The 26,157-nt window shown below is 41.2% G+C and overlaps 1 protein-coding gene across 8 annotated transcripts in view; it reads left to right on the plus strand.

Annotated features, from left to right (window-relative positions):
* The window catches only part of SLC7A2 (solute carrier family 7 member 2), a 68,129-nt gene that overhangs the window by 13,939 nt on the left and 28,033 nt on the right, over nucleotides 1-26,157 (plus strand). For 2 of the 8 annotated variants that reach the window (XM_049866928.1, XM_049866929.1), the window contains one exon: nucleotides 16,771-16,919. The exons of 1 other annotated variant lie outside the window; for it this stretch is intronic. In XM_049866928.1, the coding sequence (XP_049722885.1) occupies nucleotides 16,881-16,919 (39 nt within the window). In that variant the 5' untranslated portion in view covers nucleotides 16,771-16,880. 5 more of the 8 variants (XM_049866930.1, XM_049866931.1, XM_049866932.1 and 2 more) reach the window with 5 other exon arrangements.

A 26,157-nucleotide genomic window follows, 5' to 3' on the forward strand; every position in this document is an offset into this window, starting at 1 on the left:
GTATTTATTGAGTGTCTGCTCCATGCCAGCCACTCTCTAGGTGCTTGGGGGTACACCAGTGAACAAAACCAACAAAAGCCCTGCCCTCATGACGCTTGTGTTTTGAGGGTTTGCACTGTAGCTCAGGCATCTGCCCACACAACCGACACCAAAGAGCATTTTGAAACAAGGGACTGAGGAGGTAGCATTAACAGGCTTTGTGCTATTAAGGAACAAGGAGGGAATTCTATAGGAAAACTTCAAATAATGTATCTGATATTTTGGTTCTTTCTGCCTGCTTTGCCCTTTCCGTCTCTTCAAATACAGCTGCTTCTGTGAACTAAGAAAACAGTGTTGACTTTAACTAAATTAAGCCATATTTATTTCCAGGCACAAAACAGGGCCACAAAAAAAGTTTTTAGTAATAGAAGAGAAAGGTCTCTGATATTATCAGAGGTCATTGGAAATAAAAGCAAAACGAAAGCACGAAAGATGTGATATGCAGAGCCAGAAGACTTTATTTGTTCTGAAATATGAGTATTGAATTCAGAAATATGAAAAGAATTAAGAATATCAGATATATAAGAACCCAGGAGGCAGATAAGGAATGAACTAGATAAATTCTAAAATGCATACAGTGTTTTAGAAAATGGTGTATGTTTCAGTATAAGCAGTAAAAAATCTTCAGCTTTTTATTGTAGAAAGCCTTCTCATATTACAACATTGGAGGTCTTTGTAACTAGAAAAAATGAGTTTTAATATATGTTAGAATCTTTATACAGACCTAAGGCGTGCTACCTATCTAATTATTTTTCTTGGTTCTTAAAAATGTGTTTTCTCCCCTGCTTATATCCATTACACTTCCCCTTTTAAGGTTGGAGTGGTTTGTGATTTTGAAAGGTTAAAATCTATTGGAGATAAGGCTTTCAAATTCTAAATCTTCCAAGTATGTTTTTGATTAATATCTTGATGATGACCTTCAGATTGCCTTTCCTTAGCTGGGTGTGAGGTGGGTTTCAGAGAGCTCGGGAACAGCTGGAGTTCTGCATTTTTCATGGCTTCCAGGCAATGTGGCAGACAGGAAAGGACATGGGCTTTGGAGCGACACAGACCTTAGGTTCAAATCTAACTCTGCCATTTTGAACAAGTTACTTAACACCTCTGAGCCTCAGCTTCATCATCTGAAGATGGGATGCTGGTTCTCCTGAGGTGGTCGTGAGGATAAAATAAAATAATGTATGTCAAGAAACCAACAGATAATGTGAGAGCAATGAATAGTCTTCGTTATGACTTTTTATTTTCATATCCCAAAGTCTGGGGTATAATGCCTTCAATTAAAAACGGCATCCCCTTCGGATTGCCTTATTTCCTCAGACTTAGTCTCAAATTTATTTCCCTCCATCCTACCCCTCCTCTTTTTGCCCAACGCCTAAAGCTAAAAAGGAAAGAGGACGCTGTAACTTCATCAACTCTGAGTTTCTCTTTAGCACTCTATATTGAGCTAGATGATGTCATCATCAGCTAACATTGGCTTCTAACCAAGGTCTGGCGACAAGTTTCTTTCCTTAAAGCACACTGCGGATAGTATTTCATCTCAGTTTAGAATATGTACCTCATAGCTGGACTATTTATTGGCAGAGGACTGCCTGTACTTCACCCTCTGGGATGTGGTAGTTAACACTTGGCTCATCAAAACTGTTTCCTCTACCCAACGTTCATCATGGGAAACTTGGAGCCCTGAAAGAAATGTAAACTTGAGGCTTGTCTCTTTAGATGGGGCAGACCAATCAAAAATTCCAATGGCTGCAAACTAGAATGTTGCTTCTAAAATGCTAAGGCCCATATTATATCCCATTATGGGCAGTCACTGGGGGCAGTGGTGGTTCAGTGGTAGAATTGCTCGCCTTTTGGTTAGCAGTTGAGTGCTTAACCACTGGACCACCAGGGCTCCTCTGCTTGACAGTAGCTGAAACCTGTTGCCATTAAGTTGATTCCGACTCACAGCGACCCTATAGGACAGGGTAGAACTGCCCCACAGAGTTTCCAAGGAGCGCCTGGTGGATTTGAACTGCTGACCTTTTGGGTAGCAGCTGTAGCTCTTAACCACTACACTACCAAGGTTTCCTGACAGTAGCTGACAATTATAATATGGAGAGTCAGACAGATTTGATTGTCCTGACTTTGGAATGTTGTTACCTAACCTCTCTAAGCTTTGGCTTTCTCATCCGTGAAATAGAAAAAAGTGAAATAGAGATAGTAATAAAACCAAAAATCAAACTCATTGCCGTCAAGTCGATTCCGACTCATCCCAAACGTTGTGACCCTATAAGACAGTAGAACTGCCCTATATGTGAGTGCTTGTTTCCTGTTGCTGTGTGGCTCCCTTCAGGCTATTTCTCTTCATTTTTCTCTGCCCCTCGATCTTGTCCCTCTCATTCGCTTCAAGATCTCTTATAGAAAGCAGACGCTAGGTTCTCTGGGTCTTTTGCACAAGGACAGCCAGGTTCCTGAAACAAATGATCACATACATCTTGCCAAGCTGACTCTTTCCAATTGCTTAAAATATTCTGTACAACTTCTCCTCCATAAAAAAAAAAAAGACTTTTTTTTTTTCATAAAGCCTTCTAAATTGATCCAAAAAGAGTACCCTGACAAGGGAAACATTAGTCCAAAGGACAAATGGACCACAACTACCACAGCCTCCACCAGACTGAGTCCAGCACCCCTAGATGGTGCCCAGCTACCATCTCCAACTGTTCTGACAGGGGTAACAATTGCCTGTTCGGACAGAGCTAGAGAAAAATGTAGAACACAATTCTAACTCACAAAAAAAAGACCAGACTTACTGGTCTGACAGATCGGAGAAAGCAGGAGAGCATAGCCCCTGGGCCCCCTTTTAGTTCAATAATGAAGTCACTCCTGAGGTTCATGCCTCAGCCAAAGGTTAGACAGGCCCATAAAACAAAACGAGACTAAAGGGGCACACCAGACCAGGGGCAAGGACTAGAAGGCAGGAGGGGACAGGAAAGCTGGTGATACGGAACCCGAGGTCGAGAAGGGAGAGTGTTGACATGTTGTGGGGTTGGTAACCAATGTCACAAAACAATATGTGTACTAATTGTTTAATGAGGAACTAAAGTACAAAAAAAAAAAAAAAAAAAAAAAACCTGATTCCTCTTCTATGAACCCTGGTAATGGATTCAGCATCACTGGTTATTTTTGGTCGTAATACTATATATATACATATGTATGTGTATTAAAAACAAACAAACCCATTGCTGTCAAGTCGATTCTGACTCTTAGTGACCCTATAGGACAGAGTAGAACTGCCCATACGGTTTCCAAGGAGCTCTGAACTGCCAACCTTTTGGTTAGCTGCCAAACTCTTAACCACTGCTCCATATGCCCACTACTGCTACCCATTGCTGTCGAGTTGATTCCAACTCCTATTGACCCTAAAGGACAGAGTAGAACTGCCTCATGGGGCTTCCAAGGAGTGCCTGGTGGATTTGAACTGCTGACCTTTTGATTAGCAGCTGTAGCTCTTAACCACTATGCCATCAGGGTTTCCACTGCTCCATATAGGTATATGTATATTATTCTCTACTAAAAAATTTCAGTACTTTTTCAATACAAATTTACTTTCAATTTCAAAAATTAGAAGATACTTTAGTGTCTTTTTCAATTCAAAGGGCATCGTGATAAGTTCTGAAGGAGCCCTATGCAGTTGCATAGGTCACAGTGTTTGCCTCCCTGGTTTGAGAAGAACATTGACACAGGAGTAAAAGGGTATCTACAGGTAGAGATGACGTTAAGAAGACATTCTTGACGGGGGAACAGCATGAGCAAAGGACTCTGGAAAATATGGTATCTGTTGGTAAAATAGCACAAAATTCTGTTGACCTAAGTAAGGCAGAATATAGAGGATTTAGAGGGGAAGTGGGAGGGAAGAGGAGACATACTAGTACTGGTAAAAAAAAAAAAAAAAAGTAGCTAACATTTATTGAGTGATACTAGTAATGGTTAAAAAAAAAAAAAAAAGTAATGGTAGCTGACATTTATTGAGTGCCTAGTATGTACCAGGCAATGTTCTAAGCACTTTACTTGTATTAACTCATTTAATCCTAAAGAAGGTAAGGCTAGAAATACAGATTTCTGTGATGGTCTGTGATGGTTAAGATTGTGTGTCATCTTGGCTGGGCCGTGATTCTTAGCGTTCTGGCAGTTGTATAATGTTGTGATCACTTCCTTGTTGAGTTTTGATATGTCATAACCCCCACAATGGAATCTGCTGTAAGTAGCCAATCAGTTGAAAGGGAGTTTCCTTGGGCGTGTGGCCTGCATTGCAATATACGCAGATGCCCTGGCAAGGCTTGGTGGCTTTTGCTCGTTCTGGATGCTGCAGCTGGCTCCTGTTCATCTGACTTGAGCTAGCAGCTTACCTGCAGTCTGGCCTGCCGATCTTGGGATTTGTAGATCTTCATAGCCTGTGAGCAAGAGCCCTGCTCTTCCACCTGCCCATCTTGGGTTCACCAGCCCTTGCAGCTACATGAATCAGGGGAACCCTCCAGCCTGATCCACGGATTTGGGACATTCCAGCCTCTACAACCGCATAAGCCACTTCCTTGGTATAAATCTCTCTATAGATATTTATACGCTTTCCTGATTTTGCTTCTCTAGAGAACCCAGCCTAAGATGGGGTCATAGTTTGGACTTTGATTTATGGGGTAAAGCAGTTGTGTTTTGGTTGGCAGTGAAGTGTCTGAATTGCAACATGGAGTAACTGGAGGGTCTGTGACATGGTGACTGTGGGATGAACCAGAGTACAGCTGTGAGAATGGTGATCACTGAAACTAGGTTGAAGGAATTAGACTTAAGTTCCACTGAGGAGAAGTGTTAGATTTTCATATAAATTTTCATGCAGATTTCCAGGTTTTCAACAAAGGGGCTATGTGTTTAAATACAGTAGTTAAAGTATCTTGAAAGCAAATCAATTCTGTTAGCTGCTTAAAGTTAAATTTTTAGCCTAGATTTAAGATACATGTTCCTATGTAAGCCTATTTTAAAGCACCCTGGTGGTACAATGGCTATGAGCTCAGCTGCTAACCAAAAGGTCCGTAGTACAAATCCACTAGCCACTCCTTGGAAGCCCTATGAGGCAGTTCTACTCTGTCCTGTAGGGTCGCTATGAGTCGGAATCGATGGCAACCGGTCTAGGTGGTTTTTTTTGTGGTTGTTAGTGGTGCAATGGTTAAGCACTTGACTGCTAACTGAAAGGTCGGCAGTTCAAACCCACCAGCCATTCTGTGGGAGAAAAGGCCTAGTGATCTGCTCCATAACGATTACAGCCTAGAAAACCCCACGGGGCAGTTCTGCTCTGTCACGTGGGATCTCCATGAGTTGGTATCGACTCCATAGCACCAAACAGCAATAGACCTGTTTTAAGCTTATCCTTGTTTAGATGTGATTGGATGTTGAAAGAAAACACACAGTACCCTAATGATACTTTCCTCCACTAAAGTGTTGGTTTTATTGATTAGGCTAACACATGTGAAGTAACTGCTTTTTTTTTTTTTTTTTTCCTATTAGTCTTTTCTGTAGTTCTTGATCCTATTTAGGGTGCTTGTCTCCTAGAAAAAATATATATATATTTAAAATTTGAAATTGTGTATTTTGTTAGAAAGAGGTCAGAGAAATATTTATAGTTCAGAAAGATGGAGAGAAATCATATTAGAATTTAGGCAATGTTTGGTATATTTTAGCTGTGCCCTCCCCCTCCTCCCAGCCCCCCCCCCCCACCCCACACACAAAGCTCGTAAATGGACTGCGTCTGTTCTTTGTAATTGGTGGCAAGGGAGCAGGGTATAGGATTGGAATAATTTCCATCAGATTAATTTGACAGGATTCTAGTAGTTTTGATATTTAAGTCTAGCCGTGCTGTTTCTGTCCTGGAAGTGTGTGTAAACTTCTCGGTTAAGGAATTACACCGACGGAGTTTTACACTCATCCACACTAGCCTCTCCCGGCCAACCATGGAGGCCCCTGAAGTCCCGCTTTGGGACTGTGCTGTGAAGACGGCCATGATAGGACCCAGCCCAGAGGTGGAATTGGTGGCCCCAGGGATGAAGGGTGTTGGGCTCTGGCCTCTTTCAGCTTCCTAGTAGCAAGTCTCTCATTAGCATGGGGTGCTGGGATACCCTTGGCTAAGGAGGAAAACCCAACAACCTTGAAGAAAGCCCAACTCTTTACTTGTACGCATGCCCAGAATGATGCACTGCTGGCATACAGCTAGTTGTAAGAGGGAAAAATCAAACCCAAATGTGAAGGCAAGTTACTTAATGCTTTCATTTCCCTGTTGAAATAAAAGTTTTCTGTCAAGCAGCTTCTTTAGGAAGATGGATATTGCCCAATGTTCATGCTTCAGGGAAATTGTATTTAGAAAATTCTTATGCTTTTTTTTTAAAATAATTATTGCTTTGAAAATATATACAACAAATTATAAAGCAATTCAACAAGTTCTACATGTCCAATCCAGTGACGTTGATTACATTCTTCAAGTTGTGCAACCGTTCTTGCTATCTTTTTCCAAATTATCCCACCACCAGGGATAGACATTAAATGTACTCTGAGCAAAAACTCCTCAGAAAGTTCTTAAGCTTTAAAACTGACATTATCGACTATCATGGAGACTGTGCCCTTAATGACTGTAGTGGCCGCAGCAACACAACGTCTTAGTCAAGGGGAGGAAAACGGCCCAGATTATACCACGGCCCTTAGAGACTTTGTTTTGTTCCCTGCTTTATCTCCAGTGCCTAGAGCAGTGACTGATACATAACCAAAGGACAAACCAAGCCAGTTGACCTTGAGTCCATTTTGACTCCTAGCAACCCTATAGGCCAGAGCAGAAATGCCCGATAGGGTTTCCAAGGCTGTGATTTTATGGAGGGATCAGTCCCTGGAGAAGGCCATCGTGCTTGGTAAAGTACAGGGTCAGCAGAAAAGAGGAAGACCCTCAAGGAGGTGGACTGACACAGTGGCTTCAACAATGGGCTCAAGCACAGCAATGATTGTAAGGATGGCGCAGGACCGGGCAGCGTTCCGTTCTGTGGTGCATAGGGTCGCTATGAGTGGGAACTGATTCCACGGCACCTAACAACAACAACAACAACACCCATCTTCGTGGAAGCTGACTGCCACATCTTTCTCCTGCGGAGCTGCTGGTGGGTTAAAACCACCGACCTTTCATTTAGCAGCTTGTTGCTTAACTACTGCACCACCAGGGCTCCTTGACTGATCCATAATGAAGTCTAATTATTGTTTATGAGTAGATTAAATCATGTAACTCGTGCTGTTCAAATCACCTGTAGCTTTCATAATTTTTTTGTTTGTTTAATCTAGCAGTAAGTAAGGGAAACCAGCTGAAATCTCCCACGATGGGCGTTAATGCCTCGGTCAGCTCCTCACAAGAGTTCGCTCACATTTGGCATCACGTGTTTTGAGGCAATTTCATTACTGCCTACACACTGACAGTAACGCCTGCCTTGTGATTTTTACACTTAAGCCGGATTTTTTCTCCCCCTAGCAGGAGTAAAAATACAGAAATATAGTATGTCACCAGGAACGTATGTGATTAGTTTCCTCTGCGTACTCCCAGTTTATGCGATAGCACTTTAACTTTTGGGAGTGGAGAAATTACCAAAAATTATTGATCGGGGCAAGAGTCAAGGGTGACTCAAGAGCTTGACTCTGTCCCTGCATCTAGATAAAGTTGCAATCTGACAGGGAACCATTTTTTCACATAAATTCCTCATATTTTGTCCATGTTTGTACTATTAAAGTTAACCTTCCAGGCCATGACAATGAGCTGTTTACCTTTAAATGATCACGGTAGAATTCTGTGTGCCTAGTTAGCGATTGTGTCTTGGCAGAAGTACAACCAGAACGCTCCTTACAAGCAAGGATGGTGAGACACGTCTCACATACTTTGGACATGTTGTCAGGAGGGATCAGTCCTTGGAGAAGGACTTCATTCTTGGTAGAGAGTCAGTGAAGAAGAGGAGGACCCTCGATGGGATGGATTTACATAGTGGCTGCAACAATGGGCTGAAGCATAACGACGATTGTGAGGATGGCGCAGGACCGGGCAGTGTTTCGTTCTGTTGTACACAGGGTCGCTATGAGTCAGAACCGACAGGACAGCACCTAACAACAACAACAAGTTAGTGATTGAGGAGGCCTGGTGGCACAATGATTAAAGTGCTTGGCTGCTAACCACAAGGTTGGCAGTTTGAACCCACCAGCAGCTTCGCAGGAGAAAGATGTGGCAGTCTGCTTCTGCCAAGATGACAGCCTTGGAAACCTTCTGGGGCGGTTGTACTCAGTCCTACAGGGCGGCTGTGAGTTGGAATTGACTAGACGGCAGTGGTTTTAGTTAGTGATTGGGTGTGTGTGGGCTTGTGCTCACAGTACATTAAGAACTCAACTGTAGAGCTGAGGATGATGAAACGTTGTTTTACTGCTTGTAAACAAGGACATTCCCGCAAGCATGATTTGTTGAAACCTTCCTATGAAAGATTCTTAAACAAACTGGGTCTTTGTGAACATAAGATAAATGAAAGAGGGAGGCTGATTAGTGAGAGTTTAGGAGGTTAGAGGATTTGCACAAGCTGTGATTTTTGGTAAGTTTGTCTCATGGCAACGAGGAAGTAGTTGGCTTATACCTTAGAACTTTGCGTCATGACTAATTAGTGGACTTGTCTGGGTCTCCTAGATTTTTTTAAAAAAGCAGATTTCTAAATACTCAGAGAAAATATGGCTATAACTCAATGGACTATGACCCTAAAAGGTAATAGTGCTTGGACAGAAGAAAAGACAAAGACAGCCAGGATCCCAGGCAGATATCCAGAGCGCTCTGAGCGAAGAACAAGGGGGGTGGGGAGATAACAGAAGGATCATCGTGGCTGCTGTGGGAGCTCATTTCAGGGGTTCAGATGTAACGGATGGCAGAATAAAGTCACAAAATAAGTGAAAATAAAGACCATTCTGGATTTGTAAGAAACAGCTGAAAGCATGTTTGAGTTGAATCTTGATGAAACAATCAGAAAGGTATACGAAAAAAGGTGTCGCAAATGCTTAATGTTCTCGGCTACTAACCAAGTTGGTGGTTGGAGTCCGCCAGACGTGACTCTGAGGAAAGGCTTGGTGTTGGTGGTTGGAGTCCGCCAGACGTGACTCTGAGGAAAGGCTTGGTGTTGGTGGTTGGAGTCCGCCAGATGTGACTCTGAGGAAAGGCTTGGTGATCTGCTTCTGAAAAATTAGCCATTGACAACCCTATAGGATCGCCGTGAGTCAGAATCAGCTCGACAGTAACTGGGGTTGGTACTGGTGGTGTGGTAGCAATAACAGGTGATCGAGAGAAGGCAGAACCACTAAATCCTCGTTTCGCTTTTGTCTTCGCCAGAATGGTGCCTTCTGACTAGAAGGATAAGAACAAATAACCCAAAGGAGTAGCAAGTGTGGTTGCACACCTTGAAGAATGTAATCAATGTTACTGAATTTTACATGTAGAAATTGTTGAGATGGCATATATTTTATTATATATATTTTCACCCCCCCATACACATACAAAATAATAACCCAAAGGGAACCTGAAGGCCAAGTTGGTGAGAGCGAACCTAGCTACTTTAAGCTAGTTCACAATTCTCAGCTGGGATGAGTTATGTCTCAGGCTATTGAAAGAATTTGCAGATATGAGTGTGGAACGACTGTAATCTTGGAGGCATCTTGGAGTAAGAGGAAGGGAGGCAAAAGAAAAGAAAGAGACGGTTACCTGTATTTTCCATCTGGAGGCCAATGTGGATCTTGGAAACCACAGACCAGGAAGCTGGATCTGGTTCACCAAGAAAATTCCATCAATCTGTGGTATGAACTTGGAAAAGAGGTAACTGATACCCAAAAGATGCCTTGAGTTCACCAAGAATAAGTTACGCCTAACTCACGCCAATCCACCCTCCTGTATAGGGTTTAGGTTTTTTTTTTTTTTTTTAATGTGATGTTTCTTTTTATTGATATTGTATTTTAATTGATTCCTTTTGTTTACTGTTGATAGGAGAGCTATAGATTTTTTAAATTGTGTTTTAGGTGAAAGTTTACAGCGCAAATTAGTTTCTCATTCAAACATTTATACACAAATGGTTTGGTGACATTGGTTGATTTATACACAAATGGTTTGGTGACATTGGTTGCAATCCCTGCAATCTGTCAGCACTCTGCCCCTTTCCATTTGTCAGGTTTTCCTGTCGTTTCCTGCCTTCTGGTCTTTGCTTTGGGGCAGGTATTGCCCGTGTGGTCTCATATACGTGAATGAACTAAGAAGCACGTTCCTCACGTGTGTTATTGGTTTTAAAGGCCTGTCTAATCTTTCGCTGAAAGGTGGACTTCAGGGGTGGCCTCAGTTCTGAGTTAGCAGAGTGTAAGGTTTGGGCTTTTAATACTATGACATGTACAGTAATTCACTTAAAAATTATTGTGGTAGAATATCTGTAACAAACCTCTTGCCATTTCAGCCATTTTTATGTGTACAATTCATTGACGTTAATTACGTTTATCATGTTGTGCAACAATCACCACTATCCATTTCCAATCTTTTTTGTCACCTTTAATGGAAACCCAGTACTTCTTGATCAATAACTACTCCCCATTTCCCCCTCCCACCTACCCCTGGAACCACTAATAACTTTGCTCTCTATGCATTTGCCTATTCTAGATATTTCATAAAAGTGGGACCATGCAATGTTCACCCTTTTGTGTCTGCCTTATTTTGCTTCGCATTTTTCAGGGTTTACCCAGTTCATTACATATGTCAAAACTTCATTTCTCTTTATCGCTGAACAATATTCCATTGTACATACCCTCTTCTTACATGCGTATTAGGCTGATGGAATTGGAAAGTTTAAAAGCGATGTATTAGGGATTCAGCAAAGCATTTGTCTCAGTTATCTAGTGCTGCTGTAACAGAAATACCAAAAGTGGATGGCTTTAACAAACAGAAGTTTATTATCTCACAGTCCAGTAGGTTAGATGTCCATATTCAGGGCCTCAGCTCCAGGGGAAGGCTTTCTCTCTCTGTCAGCTCTGGAGAAAGGTCCTTGTCATCAATCTTCTCCTGGACTAGGAGCGTATCCACGCAGGAACCCCGGATCCAAAGGACATACTCTGCTCCCGGTGCTGCGTTCTTGGTGGTATGAAGCCCCCCTGTCTCTCTGCTCAACTTCTCTCTTTTATATCTGAAAATAGATTGCCTCAAGACACGATCCAACCTTGTAGATTGAGTCCTGTTCCACTAACACAACTGCTGCCTATCCTACCTCATTAGCATCATAAAGCCAAGATTTACAACACAAAGGAAAATCACATCAGATGATAAAATGGTGGACAATCACAATACTGGGAATCATGGCCTAGGCAAACTGATACACATATTTTGGGGGGGACACAATTCAGTCCATGACAGCATTTAACAATGTATCTTGTGATAACCTTGGGATAAGCTGGAGTGAAATATAGATTGATAGTTGGTTGCATGGTAAACACAGAGTGTGGATTAATGGATCAATATCACTTGGAGGGACGTTCCTGGTGGCTCATGGCACTCTATGGTACTGTGACCTTGGCCCTGTCAGGTTTAACATTTTTGTCATTGTCTTGGATTGAGATAGACGACATGCTTATTAAGTTTGCAGATGACACAAAATAGGTAGGGTACTTAATACATTGATTGATGACCTTGTATTAGAGAATGGTCCCAAATAATTTGAAGCTTAAAATCCTGAATTTCAGTTTTAAGATAGTCAGTGAAACCAAATGGAACACAGGAGATTATTCCATTTTCTCTCACTAATTATTTTATATCTATTTAGATATCTGTTTAGACAGCAGGTATCTATTGATATCTTTCATTCCATTTTGTCTCAGTATTTTAAAACCGAAATTCAGAGGAAAAAAAAACATGAGGGTTTTAGTTGACTTCAAACCAAGTATGAATTATTCATTCACTCATTCATTTGTTGAACAAATGCCTACTTCACTCCTGTCTGTATTTAATCACTGTGGACGCATTGAGGATGCAACAAATGAATAAAATATAGACCTTGCTTTCAAGAAACTTTTAGTCTAAAGGAGTAAAATAGATATTCATTCAGAAGTTGACTATAATTATGATAAAGAAAAAGTGCCATAAAAATAAATAATGCTGTGAGAACAAAAAAACAAAACCCAACCCCTCTGCTATGACGTCGATTCTGATACATGGCGACCCCATGTGTTACAGAGTAGAGTTGCTTCCTAGGATTTTTTTTTTTTTTTTTTGGCTAAAATCTTTATGGAAGCAGACCACCAGGGCCTCTGGGTGGATTGGAACCGCCTACCTTTTTTAGGTTAGTATTGAGCTCTGGTGGCACAAGGGTTAAACACTTGGCTACCAACCAAAAGGTTGGCAGTTTGAACACACCCAGAGGCTCTATGGGAGAAAGACTTGGCAGTCATTTCCCTTAAAGATTAAAGCCTAGATAACCCTATGAGACAATTCTACTCTGTCACATGGGGTCAGTATGAGTTGGAATTGACTCGACCACACATGGCAACAACAGTCAAGCACAAACCCATTGCACCCACTGGGGACCTTGTGAGAACAAATAATAAGGTGAGCTAGTTCAGCTCTGAGGGCATGGGACGGATGGCAAGGATGAATGTGAATTATCCAAGCAAAGAGGAGAAAGAGTAACTTTCCAGGAAGAAGAAATAACATGTGCGGAAAGCCCTGAGAAGTAAGAGACTTGGCGTTCTGAGGCAGCTAAAAGGAAACCTGGTGTGTCTGGAAGGTATGAGGAGGAGGCAGAGGTGGGCTGGAGTTGGTGAGGCTCCAGGTCCAGCTGACATTTGTATACTTGTCGAGGCAATTTGAGACGTCTCCTATGTGTGGTGTCACTAGGGTTAGTGTCACCCCCCCCCCCGAGGACCTCCTCCTGTACCAGACCATACAGAATCCTTAGTAATGTTTTTTTGTACTAATGTTACTTGTAAATTGTAATTCCTGTGTATCACTCCTTCTTTTCCTTTAATTACTACTTCATTCTCAAAAGAGTTATTGATATAGTTCAAAAATACAAATTACCACAATATTGTAGCTAAAACAGCAGAAAGTCTGACAAAATAAAAAACTATAAAAACACCGACAGCAACAAGAGAAACAGCATGTGCTTGTAGCGCGTGCAGACGAAACCGCGGAATTTGAAGCGTCAGTGTAATTGGGTACTAATGACAGCTCTGACCAGGGCACGTTAGAAGTTCAAAAGTAGCGTAGTTTTAGCCTTGTAGGTATATTGATACATGTAAGCTGGGCTTATGAAAAATGTCTTTGTTGTCATAACTAACTACAGAGATATTTTTATAGTCATTTTGGTGTCACCCCGTCTGACACTGTCACCTGATGTGATCTGCACCCCCATACACACCTCCCTAGAGATGTGCTGCTATTATGAACAAAACAAAAAGAAAAACGAATGTCGCCTCAGGTGGAATTAATAGAAATAGATGGAAGGAGGAAGATGACAAGCAAATTAAACTCTGTACTTGCTTGACCACATCCAGAAGGCTTTGTATTGTTGGGGATGTCATATTTCAAGTTACTGTTTTTCACAACCTAAGTGCCCATCGACAAATGAATGGATAAACAAACTGTGGGGCATGCATACAATGGAATACTATACAATGATAAAGAATAACAACAAATCCATGAAACATCTCACAACATGGATGAATTTGGAGGACATTATGCTGAGTGAAATAAGTCCATTACAAAAGGGCAAATAATGTATAAGACCACGATTATAAAAAAAAAAAAAAAAACAGAAAAAGTTTACACACAGAAATAAAAAGAAAAAGAATATTCTTTGATGGTTACCAGGGATTGGAGGGGAAGGGATGGAAATTTACTAACTAGATAGAAGATGCCTGTTAATACTGGTGAAGGGAAAGCAATACACGATATGGGGTAAGTCAGCACATGACCAAGGCAAAGGAAGACACTGAGAGGATGCGAGAATAAAGGGCAACTACGGTAATTACTGTAACATAGACAACCCTCCAACAATAGTATTAACAACAATAATCTACAAATAGATACATAGGTAGATAGGTATGCTAAAGAGGTGTGGGAGGGTTAAAGGAGCACACCCACCTGCAGATACAGGTTTGGTTGTGGGCAGTTCTTGTATAATTGTAGGTGCTGCATGTATAGTAATATAGATGATAGAGCACACAAGGGGCACAGTCATGGAAAATTCTTAAACATAACCAAACATCTCATGGGATGAAGTTCCTAGGCTTGAAGTTGAAGGACCATGGACTCAGGGGATGTCTACATCAGTTGTTCATCATCATCCTACTTTTGTGATTAGCGTCTAGGATCTTAAAAGCTTGCAAGCAGCCATCTAAGATGCAACTATTGGTCCCTTCCTATCTGGAGCAAAGGGGAATGAAGTAAACCAAAGACTCAAGGGAGGAGCTAGTCCAAGGGACCAATGGACCACATGAACAGCCTGCACAACCCCAAGACCAGAAGAACTAGGTGGTGCCCAGCTACCCAGTATCAACCGCTCTGACTAGGATCACAACAGAGGATCCCGAAGAGAGTGGGCAAAAAATATTGAACAAAAATAAAATTCACAAAAAAGACCAGAGTTACTGGAGGAACCTCTGAGGCTATGGCCCTAAGCCACCCTTCTGACCTGGAACTGAAGCCGTTCCTGGAAACTACCTTTCAGCCAAACCATAGACAGGCCCATAAAATAAACAATAACACCCAAGAGGAACGTGCTCCTTAGAACAATCAATTACGCGATCAATTACGCCATACCCAAAGGGCAATGTTTGCCCAAAAGCAAAGATGAGAAGGCAGGAAGTGGTAGAAAATTTGGACCAAAGGAAACTGAGAACCCAGGGCAGAAATGGGGAGAGTGCTGACGAACTGAGGGGAATGTCATCAAATGCTTTATGTACAAACTATTGAAGGGGAAACAGATTTGCTCTGTAAACTTTCACCTAAAGCACAATAAATAGTTTTTAAAAATTTGTTTTTAAAAGTGTGGTCCTTATACTATGGATTAACATATTTATCTGAGAGGAGGACCTCTCAGGATGATAGCCATTTGGAATTATTTGAATGAGAAAACTTGTCCATATTTGTTCCTAGGGCAAAATTAGACCAATTGGTAGGAGTTACAGGAGGATTCCATGAAAGAAAGTTCTTGAGGCAGAAAGAGCTATACAAGGAGAGAACCAGATGCCTTGAAAATTAGGACTTTCATGGCCCCTGAGAGATGGCCATCTGCCAAAGATGAAAGAGATTCTTCTGTGAGGGTGAGGTGGGAGCAATTTCCTCGAAGGTTCTCTACAAGAAATAATCCACTAGGGTTTCAAAGGTGGGGTTAAGATTTCCAAAACACATTTTTACTGTTGTTGTCAGGTGCAGTTAAGTCAATTTTGATGCCTAGCGACCCCGTGTGACAGTAGAATGCCCCGTAGGGTTTTCTTGGCTGTTTTAATCTCTAGGGGAGCGGATTGCCAGGTCTTTCTCCTGCAGACCACTGGGTGGGTTTTAACCACCAATGTTTAGTTAGCAGCTGAGCGCTTAACTGTGGCACCAGCAAAGCTCATTAAAAATATATATTTGCATGTACCTTTATCATTAAAAATGAAGAGCATTGTAAAGGCTTTAAATTAAGTGTCATTGGGAGATTATTAAATAACTGGGTTTATTTAAAAATCTTTACAGAATTATTTAGACAGCTTCGTGGAGCTCCCCTGTAAGTGCAGTCAGAGGTTGCCCTTAACCTCCTGTCTTTGGTACAACTGTCTCTTCCCTTTTCCTGTTCTCTCAGCTGCTCTTGCTTGTTCTGTCAAGCTTGTCTCTAGGGACTATTTGCGAGTCACTTATTAAGCTGGAGCCTTGGTGGCACAGTGGTTAAGCACTGGACTGCTAACCAAAAGGTCGGCCATTCCAATCCACCAGTCGCTCCTTGGAAACCCAATGGGGCTGTTCTTCTCCATTCTATAGATGAGTTGGAATTGACTGGATAGCTCCAGGTATGTTAAGCCAAATAGATTCTGTTTAGAAGCAATGGTATGTAAACATGCACCCTGTTACACCAAACAAGCCCTTTTACCTTAATCGGGGCAAAGGGGAAGCAAGAGGGTGAATGATATAAGCAAATGTGTTAATCCTACCCAGGTGCCATGTGACCTAATCTCTTCAGGGAGTCATATTCAAAGAAGCACTGACCAGCTGCCAAAAGTATATTTAGAAGTAATTTCAATCTTTACTTGTGTCTCTCGAGGGAGATCTGATTCATATTCCACACGTCACTTCTCAAAATCCCCTTTCCTTCCCTCTCCAACTTCTCTCTCACCACGTGGACGGTGTCGCAGCTCTCCCTGCCATCTGCTGCCCTCTAGCCCCTTATTGTATAAATCAGCCTGGCCTCTTTGACTTTAATATTTTTCAGTTTTCTTTGCCCTGGTGGCACAGTGATTAAAGCGCTTGGCTACTAACCAAAAGGTCTGCATTTTGAATCCACCGGCTGCTTCTCGGGAGAAAGATGTGGCAGTCTGCTTCGGTATAGATTTACAGTTGGGGAAACCCTATGGGGCAGCTCTACTCTGTCCTATAGGGTCGCTATGAGTCAACATTGACTGGACTGTAATGGGATCTTTTTTTTTTTTTGCATGAAAAAGAAAGCTCAGGAGCTGACCCAGACGGCAAGAAAGGACCTTTCTGTTGTCTCTCTTCAGTAGCTAAGAAGGTCTGGGAACGTGGCTGCCAGAGGCAGACCCCCACATAGAGGATGGGGGCAAGGGAGGAGCAGCCAAGAACACACAGCCTGGTAAATCTTGTCATGTATGTGTGGGCAGGAAGGCACGTTTTCTAGGGATGATAGGTGGACCAGTTAATTATCAAACTATATCATTCATGTGGAAATAGCAAAATATAAGGCTAGAAAGGTAGACTAAGGCCAAGTCACGGCAAGCTGGTCTGAAAACACAGGCTGAAGCATTGAGAGTTCTTGGAGAAGACAGCAGCAGAGAGAGCAAGTACAAGTGTAAGTAGGAAGAGTCAAGCGTAAGAGTTTGAAGTCAGACTCCTTTGTATTTCATAAGGCTTAGTTATTTTTAAGTCGGCTGATATTTAGAAACATTTCCAAGCGTATTTTAAAATTATGGACGCTAAGAATGGTTCATTTACAGATGTCTGCAGAGTGTGGTTTCTAGCTCCCTCCTCTCCCCAGCATCATTTAAAGTACTGATTGGGGAATAACGCACCGGTTTCCTGGACATAGCTGGAATTCAGAGCCTAAGATCGGATATTTATTTCTCTTTCTACATCTTAGTGCTGACCACGCTGAAGGTCAGATTAAGCAACTCTTTGCAAAACCAACAGTTGAAGAGGATGAAGGGGGTTTTTATCGTCTTAGGACATTCTTCAGTACTACAGCCGTAGCATTGCCATAGTGTCCTAAAGAGCCATCAGAAGTGCTTCAGAGGAGGGAAGGCTAAGTGAAAGTTTCATTTTGAGGTAAAAAAAAAAAAAGGACTAAAGATTTAAAATTTATTGAAAAAAGTTTGAGAAACTTGGTGAGTAGTAGATATATGGGTGCATGTATTTTGAATTTCTGCTTGAATTGTAAGCCTTGCAGTACTTTATATTTTTTGTTTTTAGAAATTGAGTTCTTTGTAAAACCCATTCCTTGCACATTATTTAAATAGTTGGTTAGAAAAATCTACTCCATCGATCATTACCCAGTAGAATTTTTAGGAGATTATGGGATAATTTGAATTTTAAATAGTATAGTGTAACTTAGCCATTGCTATTCAAAATTAAAAATCAAAATAGATGCTTTGGGAATTTCTGATTAATATTTTGCAAATTCATACCTGTATTTCAAGGATTTCTTAATATTTATGCAGGAAATAACTTCAGTTGTTATTGAATGTTTAAAATTTAGGACTTTTTTCCAATAAAGAAATATTTTTTCAATAAAGAAATGGAGTTTTTAAGTATTTGATTTTTAGAAGTGATTGACTAAGTAAAATTTCAAAATAGGTTTTAAAGGTTGTGAATATTGCATAGTTATTAATAGAAATATTTTATCTGTTTTCTTATTTATATTCTTTGCTCTATGGACTAACTGGGCATTATTCACCCTCCTTCCTTTTTTTTTTTCCTTTGAGTGAATTCTGGAGTGGATTATGGGATAACAAAGCAGATCAGTCCTAGCCTCCAAAGGCGACTTCCCTGATGAGCCCAGCCCCAGTTTGAGTAGTGCGCATCTCCTGGACTTCTCTTACCCACAAGCTCTGCCATACTGTATGCTAACGGCCAGTTCACTTGTCTCTCCTTCTGCCTGTCTCTCCCTCCTTGGAATTTGGTCCAGAAATTACATTTAGACCGTTTCCTTTTCCTTTTTGAAATTTCTGAGGCTTGATCTTTTAGAGAGACTGACAGTTCATTGAGCAGTTGGTAGGTTGAATTCAGTCTATACAATAAAATTATAAAAATTACGAAAACACCCAATGAAAAAAGCTCAAATTGGATAAATTGTTTCCAGTTACGGCATGCTGATAAGTAGAAGATAAACATGAAAGAATGCCCAACTTCACTTTTAAGGTGAGAACCTCATCATTTCAAGTTATTTTTAAAAAATTATTCTGTGTGCGTGTTGTTGTTAGGCACCGTTGAGTTGATTCCAACTCATAATGACCCCATGTGAGAGAGTAGAACTGCCCCATAGGGTTCTCCAGGCTAAAATCTTCACAGGAGCAGATCACCAGGGATTTCTCCCTGAGGAGCCACTGGATGGGTGTAAACTGGCCAACCTTTTGGTTAATAGCTGAGCACTTAGCTGTTGATACACCAGGACAGGTTTCAGTCTGCATATTCTAAACTTAAACTTTCCAGGCCCTGGAAAAGGACATCATGCTTGGTAGAGTCGAGGGTCATCGAGAAAGAGAAAGACTCTCAATGAGATAGATTGATACAATGGCTGCAACAATGGGCTCAAGCCTAACAATGATTGTGAGGATGGTGCAATGTTTTGTTCTGTTGTAGACAGAGTGACTATGAGTTGGAGCCGACTCAATGGCACCTAACAAACTTAAATTTTAGAAACTGAATCCTGATGATGAGGCTAGCAGCCTGCTACTTGCTTTCTCTGAGTAAAAAAAAAAAACAGGATAAAAATGTTATATTCAGCTTTTTTTGTAGCCAGTATGAACTTGGAAACCTCCCTGGGTCAATAGCAATGTTTCAACAGGCTGCCTAGACCCTAAGGGTGAAAATCCCTGGTGATACAACGTTTCAGGACCTTAAGAAGTATCAAATCAGAAGATGCTTTTCGAAATTTGAAAACATAGTTTAAAAATGATGGTTTTTCACAAAACAATTTTGCGGCAGAACCATAAACCCTAAGTACGCTTGGTACATTTCTCCAGCTAAATTTCTTGAACTGAAAGGGAATGTGAACTCTCGCTCAACTCTTTTTCCGCCACAGTGTGATGGAAGGAATTTGGCCTACCCTGGAAACTGAAGCGTTTCAGGTGTTAACAATGAATCAAATTAGGTAGCTTTTCCTGGAGCTGGTGAGGTGGTGAGTTGAGAGGGTAGACCAGTGATTGGGAAAGAGAATGATAAGAGGAAATCAGAGTGTTCTAAAGTATTTCTCGCTCTTTCGCCTTCAGACGAAAAGATTTCTTGTGCTCTACCATCCCTCCTAGTCCATGAGCATATGTCTACCTGCTGCTGTCCAGGTGAGTCCGACTCACAGGGACCCTATAGGTCAGAGTAGAACTCCCCATAGGTTTTCTTAGGTTGAAATCTTTAAGAGAACAGATTGCCAAGTTTTTCCTCCCATGGATCGGCTGGTGGGTTCAAACCACTGACCTTTTGGTTAGCAGCTGAGAGCGGTTAACCATTGCACCACTAGGGCTCCTCGAAATTCAGTTACTCACTCAGCAATAAGTAAACACTGTGGCATAGTGGCTATTTAAAAGTCAAAAGGAGTGTGAGTTTATCCAGGTCATCTGAATTTCCCTGGCCTCTTGGGTTGGCCCTAATTTGTGTGAGTGGCATTTTAAGAATTGGAATTAAGGTCATAGTGATTAGGTGTTTGTTTTTTAAACAGTTCCGTTTGTCTTTTTAAATTTCCTTTGAGAAGCAACACCAAATGAATCACCGTGTTGTAAAGATGAGCAGCTTGGAACCCTGTTACCACAGTCGGTACCAGTATCAGAACCAGCATTAGCTGCCGTCGAGTCAATTCCGACTCATGGCAACTCCGTGTGTGTCAGAGAACTGTACTCCATGGGATTTTCAATGCTGATTTTTCAGAAGTAGGTCATCAGGCTTTTCTTCCGAGGCACCTTTAAGTGGACTAGTACCTCCAGCCTTTCGGTTAGCAGCCTAGCACATTAACTGTTTGCACGATCCCGGGACCCTGGTATATACCGTTTTGTTGCTAGTTACCATTGATTCAGCATGTAACAGTGGTTTTGAATAAAGACTCCAGAGTTAAATGTACTGGGTTCCATCCCCGGCTCTACCACATGCTGACTACCCTCTCTGTACTTCAGTTTCCTCATCTATAATATGAGATTAGTAGTAGTTCAGATCTAATAGGGATATTGTAAAGATTCATGACAGAAGAAATAGGAAGGGCTTAGCACAGTACCTGGGACAAGGTAAGTGCTCCACAGATGTCAGCCATTTTTACTAGTAGACATTTGTAGAGTAGTTACGGGTGTGAAATAGCTTTGGAAATAGTATCTCCTGATGTTTGCAACGACCCAATTGTACATATAGGGGGACAGGTTTTAGCAGAGGATACATCCTTTGGTAGCTGCTAGGGGAAAGGGAACAGGTGGTAACCTCTGGCATTCGGAGAGATTTATTAGCCAAAGGTTGCCGAAGACCTCGTGAGAAGGAGAGCCTGCCTGGTATCACCAAGCACCTTGGCCGTGGAAGTGGGTGCTGACTGTGCACATCCTCTGATGACCGAGGTGCTGACGGCTTTGCTTTCTAAGTCTCACTTTTTCATTTCTCCTTTCCACCCTAAATTAGAAGTTGGACTCTTAATAGTTTTTATGGTTCTGCAGTTACTTGAATAACAACGATGTATGTCTCGTGGCTGCTTTATTTCTGCCTTTAAGTTAAATGCATTTGCTTGCTTTTGAAGCATGAGTTGCCTTTGCAAACTTTACAGGATTCTGTATCAGTTGTTGGTTGAATGACCCCAGGGGAGATGCTGATCTATGTCTGGGTTCTCTATCAGAAACTGTGAAATTGTGTGTCTTTAGTATCACTTTCTGCAAGTATTGATTTGATATATAAAGGGGAAAAATATAAAGCACTATTGCTGTAATGGTTCTGCCTTTGTAATGGCTTACAGTTTGTCCTTAATGTTTAACTTATTTTATTTCAACGTTCAAGGAGTGGTGCAGGTTGTTAAGGTTCTACTAGCCGAAGAGTTGGTGGTTCAAACCCGCCCAGAGGCACCTTGGAAGAAAGGCCTGGCGATCTGCTTCTGCAAGGTCACAGCCTTGAAAACTCGATGGAGCACAGTCCTACTCTACGCACATGGGGTCACCATGAGTTGGAACCGACTGGATGACAACTAACAACAACAGCACCATTAGCATTCAACTATCTGGAGAACACTGGCAGGGAAGAAAGTATTCACAAAATTTGATTTGGAGAAAAGATAACTTTTGGATCAAGTATAAGTGAAGTGTTTGTGGAAAAGTGTTTTTATTTCTAGGAAAAAAATATATATATACACGCACATATTTTTAGGTTTGAATGCAGAGGGATTTTTTCCTTTGAGGGGAGAGGAGGATTGTTGTTTATTTTTTGTTTCTTAATAATCAAGGCTGAACAGTTACAATTTCTGATTGCCTTTTATAGTATATTATACTTTTGATTTTTTTTTTTTTGGGAAGATGAAGTTAATGTTCAAATCTAAATAACAAGAATGAGAGAAAAGTCAACAGCTCCATGGTATTATTTCCATATTATATTTTCCTTTTACCAAATTATTTAACCTACAGCATAATTTGAAAATCTGTTTTGGAACTTTAAAGTTGTAGAGATGTAGTTGATGTCGAATTTGGAGATCGTGAAATCAAAAGGTTTAGTTCAGTAGAATTCTCACCTTCCATGTTAGAGACCTGGGTTCCATTCCTGGCCAGTGCATCTCACGTGCAGCCACCACTTGTCTGTCAGTAGAAGCTTGTGTGCTGCTATGATGCCCAACTGGCTTCAGGGGAGCTTCCAGACTAAGACAGACTAGGAAGAATGGCCTGGAGATCTACTTCCAAATATCAGCCAGTGAAAACCCTATGGATCACAGCAATCCGATCCTGAACTGATCATGAGGATGGCATAGGTGCAGACGGCATTTCCTTCCATTGTGCACGAGGTCACCATGAGTCAGGGGCCACCTCCAGGACATCTAACTACAACAGCTTGGAGAAAAGAAAAACAGTGGGGCAAAGATCTCAGTTCTATATGATTTAGTTACTTTTTTTCCCCAATCAGTCCAAAAACAGAAGATGCAGGTGTCTCACCTTGAAACTAGCAACTGAAATGAGAAGGAAAATGTTGGTTATAATTGGATGAGCTAATTGCTTGAAGATTTGTTGGGATGTCTGACCCCGTGGCTTGCCACGGATACTTATAACCGCCGTTCGCCTTTAAGATTTATTCGTCTGGGCCTGTGACATTTATACAGAGGATTAAGCTTGAAATTCCAGCCTTTACTTAGGGAAGGAGGGGAAAGATTCATTTAAGTCTGGCTAAATCAGATATTTGAACCTAAGTGAAAATCGAGGGCCAGCTTTGGACTATAATTAGCAGATTTTGAAAGATTTCTGTGGGTATTTGAAAGGATGTCTGTTCTGTAATATAGTATCATCATGGATAGTGATATACTAGACCTGAAAGTGTCAAGTTCATGACCTGGATTGAGGATGTTTCAGGAGGAGGTAGTTCCAAGTTGCTGAGCAAGGAATTTAGCTTTGCGTCAAGGGTTATGAAGAGCCCTATCAAGGAGTTAAGGGTCTTGAAACTCATAGTTAAATTTGGGGCAGGGGTGTGGGTGGAGAAGACTCAACTTTATCATCAGATCCATGAGATCCATTCAAATGCATTTAGAGACTGAAAATCCTAGGGGTCACAAAGGTCTGATCTGCAGTCATTCATGGGGATGTCAAATAAGGGGCAATGTTTTGTTCTATTTTACATTGATCACCGTGAATCAGGTGCCAACCTGACGGCGCTAACAACAACAGGGATGTTTCTGCTGTAGAGCGTGTTGTTCATTCCTTCCAACCCTCCCTTGGCTAAATACATTTTCAGATCTAAGCTGAAATGTGCATGATTTTTCTCCTCAGTAGAGAGGGCCACTCTGTCTTAGTAAATGATTGTTTTATTGAATTAGTAAAATGGGTGCTTATTGAAGGAAGAGACATATTTATTTCTGGTGTTCCCAGAATCACTTGTGACCTAGTAGATGGCACAGAACCGGGCGGCGTTTCATTCTGCTGTACATCGGGTCACTATGAGTCGGAACCAACTGGATGGCATCTGTCAGCAACAACAGCAGAGATGTGGCTAAGAGCTTTCATATTATAAGGCCAAAGCCATGGGGATGAGCTGTGCACGGGCCTCTTCCCTGTCACAGGGGCAGTAGCTGACATTGGGTAGGACGATCCAGCTCCACTGATGGCTGCTGGAAAACCAGCCTAAATTCTGCGCCCTCCAGATCAGTAGGACCCCCTTCAGAACCTCTGCATATTATCATGATGTGTTAGATGGTGAGATGACGAACCCGAGCCCCATGCAAGGATAGTGAATATGTTGTTAGGTGCCATCCGGTTGGTTCCCATTCCTAGCAATCCCATGTACAACAGAACGAAACACTGCCCGGTCCCGTGTCATCCTCACCTTCTCTCACGCTCGAGCCCATTGTTACAGCCACTGTGTCGATCCATCTCATTGAGGGTCTTCCTCTTTTTTGTTGACCCTCTACTTTACCAAGCATGATGTCCTTCTCCAGGGACTGGTTCCTCCTCATAACATGTCCAAAGTACGTGAGACAAAGTCTCACCATCTTTGGTTCTAGGGAGCAATCTGGCTGTACTTCTTCCAAGACAGATTTGTTCATTCTTTTGGCAGTCCGTGGTGTATTCAATATCCTTCACCAACGCCACAATTCAAAGGCGTCAGCTCTTCTTCGGTCTTCCTTGTTCATTGTCCAGCTTTTCCATGCCATAACCGAAAAAAAACAAAGCCATTGCCATCAAGTCGATTCCAAGTCATAGCGACCCTACAGGACAGAGTAGAACTGCCCCATGGGGTTTCCAAGTAGCAGCTGCATAGACCTGAGTTAAGTAAAAGGATAGATGTGAGTGGAATTTTTTTTCCCAGCAATGACAGTGCCTTGCAGAAGTGAGAATAAGGTTAACATAACCATTTCACATAAGGAGCTTATCCTTCTTAAAAAAAGGAAATGTTATAAAATTTTAAAGATAAATAGCAAATTATATCACTAGTATTACAAATATGTTATTTTTTCTCATTTCCTTGTTGACACTACTACCACAGGAACATATTTTATGGAAGCACAGGGTCATCTTTTTCTGTATCTATCAAACTCTTTGTGATAGATTTGCTAACCCTGAAACCAAACCCATTGCCTTCAAGTCAATTCCGACTCAGATAGTTTTGCTAGGAGTCATTAATTTTTTTTTAAATAATGATTCCTTACATTGACCCAACATCTGAATTTCCTTTTCTCCCATCTCATTATGTTTCTACAAAACTAGTTTGGTGCCTTAACTTTCACAATCGGTATTTTATCCGGTTGGGCAGAGTTGAAATTGTTTGTAAAGGACATTGAGTAACCTGTTGGTTCTGAAAAGAGTTTCTGACCAATGCTTTTCTATCACTGAAAAGCCAGTGGATGCCTGACAAATGGCACCTTTGTCTTATTTCTTCAGAGCAATGTAGAAAAACTAACCACATGTGGAATGGACAAATCCTTTCCATCTTTAATAAGAAAGCAACAGAAATCAGATTTCATCTGACTGAAGGCATACATTTCTGTAAACAGTTCTGCTTCCTATATAATCTGGAGGGCATTAAAGTCAATTTTATATTGAAGAGATGGAGGCCGTTCTTTCCTTCAGGCTTGGTAAGTGCTAATACTAAAAGTATTCGCTATTTAACATATTCAGAGAAGGTTTTGTTTGTTGGTTGGCTTGCTTATCCCCTTTATTTTTATGCTAAATTTTTGAGAAATTTCACAAACAACACCATGACAACAGTACCAGAAAAAAGGATAAAATAAAAATAAAAGCTCACCCCTAAAAAATCAAACTCTTCTTAGCTTTCTTCCTTCCCGATCCCTTCTCTTTAAATCTGCAATTGTTGTAGATTTTATGTCTTTTATCATAAAAGCCAAGATCAATCAAGTGTTTTTATCAAGAGAATGTTTTATTTATTTAAATGGGAAACAGGTGTGACTCATTTTTGTGTAGCAATAGTGTTACTAAATACGGTGTGTTCCATTTTGACATGATCTTAAATTGGTAGTGGTCCTTAATTCTTGATCATTGTGGGCTTCTGTTCATATAAAAACTCTTAAATGATAGGGAAGGTCAGCACTTAGCAAGCATCCCCCTCGCCCCCACTCCCTGTCCCCTTGACCTTTATATAACTTCAGCTGCTCATTCCTTGATTCTCTTTAAGTGGAACACCTTACCTTCTAGATATGTACCATGAGGAATAGCCATTTAAGGGTGAATTAGGGGTAGAAATCAATACATATTTGATTTATAGAAATAGTGATAGGCTTCAACTTTGGAAGCCTGAATAGAGACAAAATTGGAGATGTTGTTTGTATTTGCAAATTGTGTAAATGAGTTTTTTTAACAAGCATTTGCACAGTGCCATATTTAGAATTCTGTCAGGTAGTACGAAGGATATTGGAGGTGGGTAAAATGTTATTTTTACTGTCAAGAAACTTTTCATGCATTTTCATTTTTCTTTAGGATTTTTTTTTTTATATT

This window comes from Elephas maximus, chromosome 22, assembly GCF_024166365.1.
Source record: "Elephas maximus indicus isolate mEleMax1 chromosome 22, mEleMax1 primary haplotype, whole genome shotgun sequence".
Lineage (NCBI taxonomy): Eukaryota > Metazoa > Chordata > Mammalia > Proboscidea > Elephantidae > Elephas > Elephas maximus.